Below are 13,526 nucleotides of genomic sequence, written 5' to 3' on the forward strand. Positions count from 1 at the left end.
GCCTGTCTGGGCCCCTCTGTTGAGGGGGGTGACTTGTTACTTGGAGTGGCCTGGGCTGCCTTGGGCCTCTCTGGATATTTCCTTGTGCTGGCAACTCTCACCCTGTCCTTGAAATGGTTCTGCCTGGGTAGCAGCCTCTAGGTGGTGTGGGTGAAATCTGGGACTGGTTTAAGGAGGGGACCAGACCCAGAACACAGGTTTCCTTATGCTACTGCCGAGGGAGGGCAGGAGGAAGCTGGAGACCCCATTCCTGCCTTAGCCACTGTCTTGCTCAGAGTCCATGATGGCTTGGTCCTTGGTGTTTCTCGGTGTCGTCTTGCTGTCTGCCTTCCCAGGGCCTAGTGCCGGGGGCCGCCCCATGCCCAAGCTGGCTGACCGGAAGATGTGTGCTGATGAGGAATGCAGCCGTGAGCCTTAGGGGTAGGGGTCGGGGGGGGGGAGGGCCGGTGGGCAGGTGTGGAGGGCTTGGGTTGCTAGCCTGTGTGGGGGGCGCCTTCACTCCCTTCTATATTCCTTCTCCAGACCCCATCTCCATGGCTGTGGCCCTTCAGGACTACGTGGCCCCTGACTGCCGTTTCTTGACCATACACCAGGGCCAAGTGGTGTATATCTTCTCCAAGCTCAAGGGCCGAGGGCGGCTCTTCTGGGGAGGCAGTGTGAGTCTTGGGAGAACAGAGGAGGAAAGGGTAGAGAGCTGGGGTGGGAGCTTACCCTACTTTTTTACCTACAGGGCAAATCTGAGGGAGTGAACTGAAATAGAGTCAGCAGGGGGTGGCTGCTGTGATCCACTCTTTTTCTTTCTTTAGCAATTATTCGGGCATGTCCTGTAGTGCCAAATTGCTATAGACACCGAAGGTATGATAAAGAATGATGCTTTTATTCTAATGGAAGGAGACAAGCCATCAAAATACCAACTCATGTGCTGCTTTAAGAATTAGTATAAAGTGACTGGGTGAATAATTCACATGGGGTGGTCAGGGAGGACTTTCCAGCAGGCGACTTTAAGCTGAGATTGGACTGACAAGGATGGAGCCAGCTAAGTGATCAGGGAGGAGTAAGTGTGCACAGGACTTGAGCAGGAATGAGCTTGCCATGTTCCCAGACCCCGGCTTTTAACTCCTTCCCCAGGTTCAGGGAGATTACTATGGAGACGGAGCTGCTCGTCTGGGCTATTTCCCCAGTAGCATCGTACGTGAAGACCAGACCCTGAAACCTGCCAAAACCGATGTGAAGACAGATGTGAGTATCTTGGGGGCTGGCAGGAATCTGGAGGGAGGATCTTTGGGTTGTAGTGACAGGCGAAGATGCTCCTAACCTCGGCTCCCTGGCAGCCTAGCTGCGTGCACTGGAACAGACTCTCTGCCTTTTCTTATCTGAAAGATGAGTGATTTCTAAATCCTAGTTTGAGAGCTGCAGAGTTGAGGGCTCCAGGCTAATTTGCATAGCACTTGTGCAGCCAGACCTGGTCCCTGAGGCTGCAGCATTTGCTAAAACCACTAGATCCTTTGTGGTGTGACCACTGGTTTTCTCCCCACTGTTTCCCCTTTCTCTTTTTCAGATATGGGATTTCTACTGCCAGTGAGCTCAGTCTATGCTGTCATTGCTGTTGTTTCTCCCCGACTTTATGCAAATACATCAGCCAAGTGCAAACTGGGTGTCTGTGGTCTTTGTGGTGGGGATCTAGAAAAAAATGTTTCCCCCAGGTTTCTGAATCTAGCCAATCAACCCACCAACTGTGGTGACAAAAGTGGTTGCTAGGCAGAGTTTCATGGACTGAAAGCTCCAAGCTCGGTCGAGTTGGGCTCCTAAGCTTAGCTATTACAGACAAATAAATGAGAAGATGGAATAACTGAACAGCCAAATTGGGGAATTACAGTGTCCTCTCTAGACCAATAGGAGAACTATTGAACTATTGGGAATGAGCCAATGGGACCATGAGGAAGACAAATCACAGAGCAGAGGTTTTCTGGGTTCTCTGAGAAGACTTTCCTCAAAGGGAGGTAGGAAGTTAATTTGTGTGTACCATCCCAGTTTTCATCCTTCCTGCCTTTGAGATCAGTACTCCCAACTCAAGGTAGTTCCTCTTCCAGGCTCTGTCAATCTTACATTTATCCCCTTCTTTGCATCCGTATCCCCGCCCCCAAGTCCGCTCCTACCCAATCTAGAATCGACTCTGCCCCTGGGCTCCTGACCAAATCCGTTTCTGAGCTGGGCGAAGCATCTGTGGCACCACCAATCGCTCATCTTGGTCCCGCCTGCTCCTCTCACCACCAATCTACGCCTTTGTCCCGCCCCTTACCTGCCGAGTCCTCCAATCCCGGCCTTGGGGAAGCGTTCCCTAGTATCCCGCAGCGTTAGCGGGTCGCGCCGGAGGGGGGTGGAGGCGGAAGTGGCGGCGCCGGCCCCGGGAGTAGGAAGGAGCCGGGGCTGCACCCCGAGCAGAGCGGCTGCCAGCCGAGGAGCAGGCGCGGCCGTGTCGCCATTTTGCGGCCCTAAGCGGCCGCGACCAAGTCATGGCTGAGACCTACGGTGAGGGTGGTGGGCGGACACTGGGTCTGGGGTCTGGGCCCAGGAAGGATGCGGCCTGTGTATGGGGCGGGGCCTTATATGTCAGGGGGCGGGGCCTGGTATTATGGGGCAGAGCCTAGAGCATGCTGGGAGGGGTTTAGTGGGTCTGAGGCTGAGCTTAGTTAATTTGGGCGGAGCCTGAGGGTCTAGGGTGTGGGCGAAATCTGGGGCGGGATTTGAGGAATGCAGTGAGGATGGGTCACGGTAGACCTTGAAGGAAAGGATGATCCTTACTGTGTCTGGGCAGAGCCTGAGTGGATGGGGCGGAGCTGACTGTGAATGGCAAGGATCGAGCTCGATGGGCTGGGGGATACTGAAGGGATGCTCTGGACCCTGGGATTACCCTGGGAGAGGGCTGGAATGCGGTTGCGGGTGAGTTGTTCTTTAACTAGGGGGTGGGACTAGCGTCAAGGGGTGGGGCTTAAGCTTGAGACTAGCAGTAGTGCTTCGGACTGCGGGAGAGAAGGAGAGACAGAGTTGGAAAATCCGAATGTATGGATGGGTAGAAAGTGGGAGAACAGGGTGCAGTAGAAAGAACAATGGATTAGGAGTCAGAGGGAGCTGCATTCATTCAACGAATAGAGAAAAGCCGAGGGAACAATGCAAAGACGCTGAGGTAGGAAACAGCTTGTCATCTTCACGGAGTAGATTGCAGGCCAGAGGTTGGAGTGCAGTGAATGAATCAGAAAGTGGTAGGAAGCGAAGTTGTGGGGCGGGGTGGCGGGGAGGGGGAGCAAGGACAAAATTGTAGTCCTTGATAAAATGGTTTTCAAGAGGCTTTAGCAAAGTAATAGTTACTTGGGACTCTGGAGCCAGTTGGTCTGGGTTTGAATCCCAGCTGTACCTAGCAGTGGGATCTTGGGCAAGTCAGTTAACCTTTCAAGACCTCCGTTTTCTCATCTGAAAAATAGGGATAATTATTAGTATACCTCCTTCACAGAGCTTTCTTGAGGATTAAGTGAGTTGTTGATGTAAGTAAAGACCTTTACTTCTGCTGGGTATGTGGTAAGCACTCTGCAAGAATTATCTGTAATGGTTGTTACCCACAGTTCTGTATCTGCTTGTGTCTGTTGTGTCTGTTTCTCTCCCTGTAATTGTGATGTTCTGCTTTCCATCTTTCCATGTCTTTCTCTCCGAATGGGTTTTTCTTGAATTTGGCTCCATCCCCTCAGACTTCCTCTTCAAATTCCTGGTGATTGGCAGTGCAGGAACAGGCAAATCATGTCTCCTTCATCAGTTCATTGAGAATAAATGTGAGTTTCTGGGAGTGGTTCTGGGTGCACTAAACCATGGACAGGGCCATGGTGGAGGCAAGTAGGCAGCTGTTGGGCAGGGGTGGGGCTGGCCTTAGGTACAACTTCATTGCTGGCTGCCAGGTCCTTGCTTTGGTATACACTCTTTGCGAGGTCCACCTTGAGCCTCAGTCTACCCAGCAATGAGAATGGGTTTGCATAGGCCTCGGAGGACAGGGAATCCTCTGAGCACCCTCCTGTCTCTTCTCTCCCTCCCTCTCCCAGTCAAACAGGACTCCAACCACACAATTGGCGTGGAGTTTGGATCTCGGGTGGTCAACGTGGGTGGAAAGACCGTGAAGCTACAGATTTGGGACACAGCTGGCCAGGAGCGGTTTCGGTAGGTGGGCTGGGGTCCCAGTGAGAAAGCGTGGGGGAAAGGGGAGGAGACAGGAGGGAAAGAGGCATGCAGAGTTACCTGGAAACATAATGACGGGAGCAAGGACCCACTGGGGGTGGGCAAGGTAGAGAGAGAGGGCAAGAGAGACTGTGATGAGCAGGTCCATGTAGTCAAAGAAAGAAGGTGTCTTGAAGAGAGGGTGGCAGACAGACAAAACGAGATTGAGAAGGAAGCATGATTAAGAGTGAGAGGGCCAGGGAGGGATGACCGACCCTAGCGAGACCCTGTGGGATAGACCCATGTGGCTGGAAGGATGGAGACTTGTCCCCAGGGAGCAATAAGGCCTGGAGAGGAGGAGATGCTTGGGGTGGGGCAAGGAGCAGAGAGTAACTGAAAATGACTGAAACAGAAAAGGAAAGTTGAGAGTCAGGAAGGCAGAAAAAGAGACAGACTGAGAGAGAAGGCAAGATTAGGACGCTCAGAGGTGAGAGACAAAGACAGGGAGAATGGGACAGGTGTGGCCAGAGAGATGGAGAAATGGATGTTTTGGGGGACAGGGCAATGTGGAGGGCTCAGCACACAGTATGTCTTCAGGAAATGTCTGTAGAAAAGGTGGTAGACACATGGAAACCCTGAGTGAGAAATAGCCAGCAGAGAGAAACGAGGAATCCAGCTTCTGGGAAAGGGTGGTCCCTGGTCAGCACTGAGTAGCTGCTGAGTTAATATTCATGCGAGAGTTCATTGTGTGAGCTGCCCAGAGACAGAGAGAGGATGGAGGAGAGAGAGGTGTGCCACTGCGCCAAGATGGCAGTAAGTGCTCTGTAAATGGTTGTGTTGTGATTGCACGAATTCCAGAGGGATCCAGCCTGGCGACACAGTGAGGAGCAGACAGTTAACCACCCTGGGAAAGGGCCCCTCCCCCCGCTCCAAACAGCAGGAGAGGGCCAAATGGATGTAGTTGCATAGTGCTTGGCCAGGACTGGGCAAAGGGGGGATGACAGAAAATGTTGAATGAACGGGAAAGGATGAATGAAAAGGAAAGGATGACAGAGCCAGAGCAACAGAGATGGAGAGAAACAGAGAGTTATAGATACATACACATACAAGAGACAGAACAGTACATACCAAGGAAGAGATGCAGAAAGACAGGGACACAGAGAAAGTCAAAAGGAGGGAGAGGGAATTCCCTGGTGGCCCAGTGGTTAGGATTGGCACTTTCACTGTCGAGGTCCCCAGGTTCCATCCCTGGTCAGGGAACTAAGATCCTACAAGCCACACGGTGTGGCCAAAGACAAACAAATAGTAGGGAGAGACTGTGACAGAGGCAGGTAGCCAAGATAAAGATTGAGGGAAGTAGGCTACCAGTGGGAGAAACTGTAGTGAGACCCAGACCATGGCCAGGTTTAGGAGGAGGGGCCAGCAGTACACGGGGGCCTCCAAACCACCAGTCTCTTTCCGCAGAGGGGGGCAGTCTTGGGGCAGACCCCAGCCTTGGGGGTGACTGAGTCCCCCTGGCCCCACAGGTCGGTGACACGGAGTTATTACCGAGGGGCAGCTGGAGCCCTGCTGGTATATGACATCACCAGGTGGGTGCACGGAGCGGGCGGGGTGGGGCCCGGGCTGCCCCCTGCCGCTGCACCTGCCTCCCTCCTGGCTCTCTTTTCCATAGCCGGGAGACCTACAACTCACTGGCTGCCTGGCTGACGGATGCGCGCACACTGGCCAGCCCCAACATCGTGGTCATTCTGTGTGGCAACAAGAAGGACCTGGATCCGGAGCGTGAGGTCACTTTCCTGGAGGCCTCCCGCTTTGCCCAGGAGAATGGTGAGGGCTAGGTGGCGGATCAGTGGGGCAGGGGACCAGCAGAGGGATGGGGGGCATTCAGGGGGAGCCTGTGAGAGCCCCCTAGCTCTCTGTGGCTCTGCCCAGCAGGGCAATGTGCAACTTTAGAGGTCTGCGTTCAAATCTGGTTGTTGGCCATGTGCGGGCTATATGACCACTCTGTTTCCCCATCTGGAAAAATGGGTACCCCCCTGGACCACCTCCCTTAACTATCGCACACTCTGCTTCACAGATGGTTAAAGGGAGGTGGTCCAGGGGAATTCTTGGCACAGCTTGGATGAATGGGTGCTTCATGAATGTTGGCTGCTAAGAAAGTTTCAGCCACCATGGGGAGGCAGCATAGAATATTGGTGTAATGTGGGGACTGCAAACTCTGATGGCCATAGGGGACAGGCACATTTTGTGAATAAGGGAGAAGGGGCAGGGGAGACCCTCAGGTTAGCAGGCACTGACATTAGGGGAATGGACAAGACTGATAGCCACATTGAAAGGTATGCAAGTACATTATCATTAAAAAAAAACACAAATAGCAAATGTTGGCGAGGATTTAGAGGAAATAAACCGCTGGTATGCTGTTGTTTGGAATGTAGGCTGGTGCAGGCACTTTTGAAAACAGTATGGCAGTTTCTAAGAAAACTAAAATTGAACTGCCACGTGACACAGCAATCCCACTCTTAGGTATGTATCTTTAAAAAAACAAAAAATGGATTCAAAAAGATACCCCAATGCTCATAGCAGTATTGCTTATAATTGCCAAGATATGGAAGCAACCTCAGTGTCTATCAATGGATGAATGGCTAAAGTGGTATATATATACAGTGGAATACTATTCAGCCATAAAAAAGAATGAAGTAAGACCATTTGCAGCAACGTAGATGGACTTGGAAGGTATTACTAAGTGAAGTAAGTCAGAGAAAGACAAAATATTGTTTGGTATCACTTATATGTGGAATCCAGAGAATAAACTAGTGACTACAACAAGAGGTATGCAGGTCTAAACTCATGTGAAAACGTCATGTTGGCCCACATCTGCTGACTTAGGCTCTGTCCATGTTCCTTCTTTTTTGTAACCTCTAGGTTTAGAGGATTTGCTGTCAGAAAGATGTGGGTTTGAATGCTGGCTCTGACTTACTATGAGGCCTTGTCACATGGCTAATGGGTGGACTATGAATGGGGCCTGTGCTAGATGGTGCTGGGGACACAGTGATGAAAACAGCCCTGGGCCCAGCTCTCATGGTCTCACAGCCCAGGGCGGAGGGAGGAGGACCATTTCCAGAGAGTGACAGCCCAAAGAGGTCAGGGCTGGGAAGGGGAAGGCGAACAGGTCAATGAGAGCCCAGGGGAGGCACCTGATTCATCCTGGGAAGTTAGGAGGACTTCCTGGAGGAGGAGATAGGAGCTGAGTTCTGAGAAGAGCTCAGTGGGTACCTGGGGAAGTGGCCTTTCATGGCAGGGAAACACATGTACGGAGGCTCGAAGTGAAGGCTTGAGGGACAGAATGAGAGGTAGCAGGTCAGAGTCTGAGTGGAGATTGGGGACTGATTGAGGCCCTGACTGTCTTGAGTGTCTGTCCCCCTGCCCCCTCCAGAGCTAATGTTCCTGGAAACAAGCGCTCTCACCGGTGAGAATGTGGAGGAAGCATTCCTGAAATGTGCCCGCACCATTCTGAACAAGATCGACTCAGGTGAGACCCCCAACTGACCGGACTGGGAGTGGAAGGAGAGCCCAGAGGTTTCCAGGGACTGGTCCTGACCTCTCCCTTCCCTCCCCACAGGTGAACTGGATCCCGAGAGGATGGGCTCCGGCATTCAGTACGGTGATGCCTCCCTTCGCCAGTTGCGGCAGCCTCGGAGTGCCCAGGCTGTGGCCCCTCAGCCCTGTGGCTGCTGAGACCTGCAGAGTCAGGTGGGATTCTGGGGACCTGGGAGCCGCAGGGCTGGTCTCCCAGCAATGGGGAGGACAGAGCAAAGACAGCAACATAGAACAGGAGACACAACCAGGAAAAAGGGACATCTTCCCAGACACAGGAGATCCACCCATTCTTCCCATCCCACTGCCAACTCTCTGCCCTGCATCTCCGACCCTCCCATTCATAATTCCTCAAATGTCTGTTGAGCACCTACTATGTGCCAGACCCTGTTCACAGCATGGGGGATAACATCAATGGGGAAAACAGACAAGAATGCCTGCCTTCGTGGAAGAGACAGACAATAAACAAGACCCAGGAGCAAACTGTATAACAGCCAGAGATAAAGGCTATGGAGAAGAATCAAGGAGGGTGGGGAGGTGGAGGAGTAGACGGTCAAATGGGATGATGAGGGGAGGGCTCACTGCGAAGGTGACATTTGAGCAAAGACATTTGAGCAAAGGTTGTGTGGGGACCTGGGGAAGTGTTATAAGCAGAAAGAAGAGCCAGTGCAAAGGCCCTGAGGTAGAGTCCTCCCTCCCCTGGGTGAGGAAGTCAAGGCCACTCCAGTGTGGCTGCAGTGGAGTGAGTGGATGTGTGTGTGTATGTGAGTGTGTTGGAGGGTAGGTGAGCAGATGAGGTTGGGGTGGAGGAAGCAGATGAGTGAAGGCCTCGTGGGCCATGGGGAAGGCTCTGGCTTATACAAGCAGAGAAGGGACAGGATCTGATTCAGGTGTTCATAGGGCCCCTCTGGCTGCAAACAGACTGTGGAGGGGTGGGGGGGTGTGGGCAGGGGTGGTTGCCCAGTGACCAGTGAAGAGGCTACTGCAAAGTCAAGACTGTGGTGGACAGGACCAGGGTGGGGGCAGAGGAGGGGTGGAAAGGTGAGTTAGGTGAGATCATCTTTGCCTCCAGGTGTGTCCCCTCTTGATGTAATCACTTCCTAAAGCACGAATCTGCTTCTTCCCTCTGTTCTTCTGGTAACCTCCCCCGCCTCCTCCAGGAAGCCTTGCTTGTTCTCCTATGCTTGCTCCAAAGTCCTTGGCAGGCTTGACAGACTTGGTCCCATCCTCACCTCTCTGTGGGTGACTACGTCTTGACAGTTCTTGTCTCTCTGCTTCAAACCCACTTGCCACTCCCCGCCCCCCAACCATTGGCAGCTCCAGGATGGCCTTGGAGCAAAGTGGTTAGACCTTGGACACAGGTACTTTGAGAGCAGGGCCAACATAATTTCCAGATGAATGGATTTGAGAGAGATGAGTCAAGGGTGAGCTCTTGGAGCGGGGCTCCTTTCCTTCCAGGCCTCTGCATCAGCCATGCCTCTCCTACCTCCCTTCTCAGGCCAACTCCCATTCATCATCAGGTCTCTGCTAAAATGTCTCTTCCCAAAAGGGGTCACTCTCTCTAGATGGGCAGTCTCACAACTGCCCCTCCTTTTTATTATTATTATTTCCTGTTTTTGGCTGTGCTGAATGGCTTGTGGGATCATAGTCCTCCAACCAAGGATGGAACTCGCCCTCAGCAGTGAAAGCGCAGAGTCCTAACCACTGGACCACCAGGGAAGCCCCTGTCCCTCCTTTTTAAAGTGTTCAACTCTGTCCCCTCCATCATTATTTATGGTGTTTGTCTCCCCCATCTGAGAAGGTGACAAATCACAGACTCCAGAGCTGGGCTGCCTGCATTTATACTCCGACTCTCACTGCATAGTTGCGTGACTGTTGGCAAATTATTTAACGTCTCTGGGCCTTGGTTTCCTCATCTGTAAGTGGGGCTAATAATAGTACCTACCTCAAGTGAGTGTTGAGAAGATTAATTAAGTCAAGTCATGTAAAGTGCTAAGAACAAGGCCTGACAGTGAACTAAGACTCAATAAACTAAAGACTGTTTATTATTTTTTTTTCTTATCCAATTTAAGGACTCTGGGCTGTGTAGAAACAGATGGGTGTGTACTCTTCACCTTAGGACATAATTTGAGTCTGTTTCAGGGTTTTCTCAGTGAATCAAATCTAATAAGAGTGCATTTTCAAACTGTTGATTGCACTCTACAGGAGGAAATACACTTTGTATGTTGTTCTAATGCAGTCACACACATAGAAAACTAAAACACACATTTTCTTCATACTACTATTCTTAAAACAGAAGTGAAATTCACATAAATTTAGCTATTTTAAAGTGTACAATTCAGTGGCATTTAGTACACTCACAAGGTTATGAAACCATCACCTCTGTCTCATTTCAAAGCAATTTCATCATTCTAAAAGGAAACCCCATACCCATTAAACATTGACTCTCTGTTCCCCCTCCAGCTTCTGACCTACACCCACTTGCTTTCTGTGTCTATGGACCAACATTATTATGAAGCACTCTGGTATTTTTTATTTTATTCTATTTCAATGAAAAATTGCTCAAGGCACACCAAACTGATTTCCTACCCTACTTATGCAGTTGTGCACACTGGAATCACCTGGAGAGCTTTAAAAGCTACTGGTGCCTGGGCCTTACCCCAGAGATTCTGAAGTGATCTGGGTATTTCTAGAAGCTCGCAGGTAATGCTGTCTTCAAATAACCACAAAGCAAGAACCGATTGCCAGATATATCTCTGACTCGGGAAACACTGGAATGAGACCTAGAGTTGAGGTGGTTCAGGAACATAGAGGAATGAGACCTAGAGCCAGGGTGGTCCAGGAACACAGAGGAACACAGAGATACTAAGGTGGGGACACAGAATGTAGACAACGAGACACCCCTCTACAGACTCAAGGAGACAGCTCTCTGAGGCAAATACACGGGGGAATGCGGGTGCCCTCAGAGTGAGAGCTGCACATTACCTGCAGACAAGAAACAGAAAGTCAGAAAATTTAGCAGGTTAGGGAGAAAAAGTATAGACAGAAGGGCACAGATAGGAGGGCAGGAAGATACCCAGAAAGGAGACAAAGCTGCAGCTGACGGACCTGGGATCCCCCCAGTTCACTGTACACTTTTCTTGCAGCTCACCTGCTCTCCAGGACCAGCCCTATCCTTCCGTCTGGGGCCCAGACACAGGCCCTGGGAGGCCAAGCCCCTCACCTGCCCTCGCCCCAGAGAAGCTGCCCTGCCACCGGTCTCCCTTCCCTGGCCTGGTGGGGCCTGGCTGAGGGGCAAGACTGAGCCATGGGGGAAGGGGGATTCTCTCCGTGCCTGCTGCTGCTTCCTCTGTCTTGGCTAACCCCTGTTTTCCCTGAACCCCTAACTCCTCTTTGAGCATACTCAGAGAGTTCACAAAGCCTGAGACCACGGCCATTTGGTCTCAGCATCCCTGGCCCTGCCATTGCGAGTACGTGTTATTTATTACCTGGAGGCCTGTCCTGTTCCAATGCCCCCCCACCCCCCATAAAGCATTGTTTACACCTGTGTCATAGCCTCTGTCATTTTGGGGTGGTGGGGAGGGAAGGGAGGCAGATGAGGTCCCTGATTATGTTTGGAGTCCATGTTTTAGGGTTGGACATGGTGTGGGGGTCCACCATGACTTGATGGCTCAGGTGTCTGTTGTGGAGGAATGCCCACATATGTAATACGAAGGTCCCTCTGTTTGTGATGGGTGTGATGGGATCTGTAGGAATGGGTGCCGCTTGTGTGTGTGTGACACTTTGCTTGTGAGTGCTCTGTGCCCTTGGTGATTGTGTCTACAAGGGTGGTGGTGTTTGGGACACCGAGGCTAGGGAATGAGAATTCAGGCCTGTGGGTGAGCCCTGGGTCTGCCCAGTGGGTGATACTTACGCATTTCTGATGCCTGAAAGTCCGAGGCAGTGTCTAGTTAGTGCTTGACTGTGCATATGTGCCCCTGAGATCTGTGTGTGTTTTGGTGTGTATTTGGCTCTGTTGACACACCTGTGTGTGACCATGAACCCTGTGTGTGCCCTTGAAGACTCTGTGGTTTTTTGTACTACCCTAACCCCCATGCATACTTAAGATCAGTGTGTTACCTCCTGTGTCCAGGTGGACCGCTGACACCTGCACGGGCTCTGCCAGGGACTGGTGCCACCCACTGAGGACACTCCCAATGGCTCTCCCTCCCCCAGACTGGCCTTAAACCATGCTCAAGGGAGGCCCGAGGCCCTGCTCAGCCTGGGGGCTGGTGGAGGAGGTGGGGCATTTTAAATGACCTTATCTGCATTTTATCCCCCTAGGTCTGGTCGTCCAGACTGTTCAAAAGACTCTTGAGACAGTCATGCAAATGTCTTCTCTGGCTTTCCTAGCTGGTTTTATTCGGACTCCACACAGTTGTCCCGAAGGGGCAGGGCAGAGCGGGTCAGAATCTGCACATCCCTTCTAGTCCTCTCTCCCTTCTCTCAAGGACGTTCCGCTTTTTTCTTCTCCTTTATAAAATGTCCCTATGTAAATTACTTGCTGTGCAAATTTACATACATTTCCTAACTATTTGCCCAGACGCTTCTCAGTCCTAAATCTTCGGCTGTGAGAAGGAGGAGCTGTCCATGTTAATAACATCCATGATCTATCTACATGCCACTCCCAGACCCCCGCTACTCATCCTCCCGCAGCGTTCTCCGCTCCAAGGAGACGGGCCTGCCTGCCTATGTAAATAGGCTAATTTACATGCCCCTCCCACTCGCTTGGCTTCGTACGCCAGCCCCCGCCCCGGCCCTATCCAGCCCTTGCTAACTGCGTTCCTCCTCTCGCACAAAAGGGGCGGGGCGGAGGGCGCCCAGAAGCCCGGCGTCACCGTCGAATCCATTTATTTCCCCTTTCTCCTGGGAGAGGGTATTCGGAACTCCGTCGCCCCGCCCCGCGCGGCTCGCGCCTGCGCCTGTCCGTCTCCTCCGCCCGGACGCGGTCACGTGTCCACCGGGCGAGGCGGGGGCGGGGCGTCGCGGGTGGTGGGGGCGGGGTATGGCGCGCTGTGCGGCGCAGGGCGGCTGGCACAAACGGCGGCGCCGGGGCCGGAGGAAAAAGCTCGGTGAGGAGAGCCCGGGAAGGGAAGGGAACGAGGCGGAAAAGGAGTTGGAGGTCGGGCGCCGGCGCGAGCCGGGCGCGGTGTGGGGGGCGCGCGCCCGGCACCGTGGCGGAGCGCTGCGACCCCGGGGAGGGGAGGGGAGGGGAGGGGAGGGGAGGGGAGGTGGGGGTGGGGCGTGGGGGAGGGAGCGCGCGCCGGGCACGTCGAGCGCCGGCCGTTGGGGGTGTTGGGGTGGGAGCCGGGGGCGCGCGTCGGGCGGAGAGGGGAAGGGGAGGGGACGCGGGGTCCCAGCGGTCCCTAGGCCTTGCCTTCGTGTCCTGCTGCGCCCCGAGGGGCCTCAGGGCCCGCACCGAAGGGACTTGGGAGGGGGGCTCTTTCCCCTCTCGTCCTGTCCCCAAGTGCGTGAACCCACCTCCACCCTTCCTTCTGTCGCCGTGGACCCTGCTCCCACGACTCCCTTCCGTCTGTCCGTCTCAGGACCTCCCTTCCGTCTGGGTGTGTGTCAGCCCCTAACGGGCTTTCCTCCTGTTGGGCTCAGGTCGACCCCTCCACCCGGTTCTGCCCGGCTGTCTCAGGCCCACTCTCTCCTCTCCTCCGCTCTGTTATTTTTTCTGTTTCGGGACCCCC

General features: G+C 53.1%; 3 protein-coding genes across 4 annotated transcripts in view; all 3 read left to right on the plus strand.

The window, feature by feature from the left end:
* Positions 1 to 6: 6 nt before the first annotated feature.
* On the plus strand, positions 7 to 1,650 carry MIA (melanoma inhibitory activity). Its single transcript, XM_010849250.1, has 4 exons — positions 7 to 407; positions 523 to 656; positions 1,129 to 1,239; positions 1,559 to 1,650. Exons 1-4 carry the CDS (start codon positions 281 to 283, stop codon positions 1,580 to 1,582), a joined length of 396 nt encoding a protein of 131 aa, XP_010847552.1. The 5' UTR covers positions 7 to 280; the 3' UTR covers positions 1,583 to 1,650.
* Positions 1,651 to 2,324: 674 nt separating this feature from the next.
* Positions 2,325 to 11,339, plus strand: RAB4B (RAB4B, member RAS oncogene family). 2 transcript variants are annotated; one of them, XM_010849251.1, is made up of 8 exons: positions 2,330 to 2,529; positions 3,741 to 3,821; positions 4,086 to 4,200; positions 5,724 to 5,786; positions 5,870 to 6,024; positions 7,631 to 7,726; positions 7,817 to 7,947; positions 10,938 to 11,339. In XM_010849251.1, the coding sequence occupies exons 1-7, from the start codon at positions 2,514 to 2,516 to the stop codon at positions 7,930 to 7,932; spliced, it is 642 nt and encodes a 213-aa protein (XP_010847553.1). In that variant the 5' UTR covers positions 2,330 to 2,513; the 3' UTR covers positions 7,933 to 7,947; positions 10,938 to 11,339. The 2 variants fall into 2 exon arrangements, with proteins under 2 accessions (XP_010847554.1, XP_010847553.1); XM_010849252.1 differs by lacking the exon at positions 3,741 to 3,821 and having other exon boundaries at positions 2,325 to 2,529.
* A 1,475-nt stretch (positions 11,340 to 12,814) lies between these two features.
* EGLN2 (egl-9 family hypoxia-inducible factor 2) overlaps positions 12,815 to 13,526 on the plus strand; it is a 9,321-nt gene continuing 8,609 nt past the window's right edge. The window contains exon 1 of the mRNA XM_010849253.1: positions 12,815 to 12,902. The gene's annotated coding sequence lies outside the window, so the exon portion shown is untranslated. The remainder of the gene's footprint in view (positions 12,903 to 13,526) is intronic.

The sequence above is a fragment of the Bison bison genome, unplaced genomic scaffold, assembly GCF_000754665.1.
Source record: "Bison bison bison isolate TAMUID 2011002044 unplaced genomic scaffold, Bison_UMD1.0 scf7180017864280, whole genome shotgun sequence".
Lineage (NCBI taxonomy): Eukaryota > Metazoa > Chordata > Mammalia > Artiodactyla > Bovidae > Bison > Bison bison.

What these genes read in the sequence shown, in the direction of transcription:
- RAB4B (XM_010849251.1), top strand. An exon ending in GCTGGCCAGGAGCGGTTTCG is followed by an intron (nt 4,201 to 5,723) that starts GTAGGTGGGCTG and finishes CTGGCCCCACAG; the next exon opens with GTCGGTGACACGGAGTTATT. An exon ending in CCGCTTTGCCCAGGAGAATG is followed by an intron (nt 6,025 to 7,630) that starts GTGAGGGCTAGG and finishes TGCCCCCTCCAG; the next exon opens with AGCTAATGTTCCTGGAAACA.
- MIA (XM_010849250.1), top strand. Translation starts at nt 281, where the DNA reads ATGATGGCTTGGTCCTTGGTGTTTCTCGGTGTCGTCTTGCTGTCTGCC. An exon ending in TGCTGATGAGGAATGCAGCC is followed by an intron (nt 408 to 522) that starts GTGAGCCTTAGG and finishes TTCCTTCTCCAG; the next exon opens with ACCCCATCTCCATGGCTGTG. An exon ending in GGCTCTTCTGGGGAGGCAGT is followed by an intron (nt 657 to 1,128) that starts GTGAGTCTTGGG and finishes CTCCTTCCCCAG; the next exon opens with GTTCAGGGAGATTACTATGG.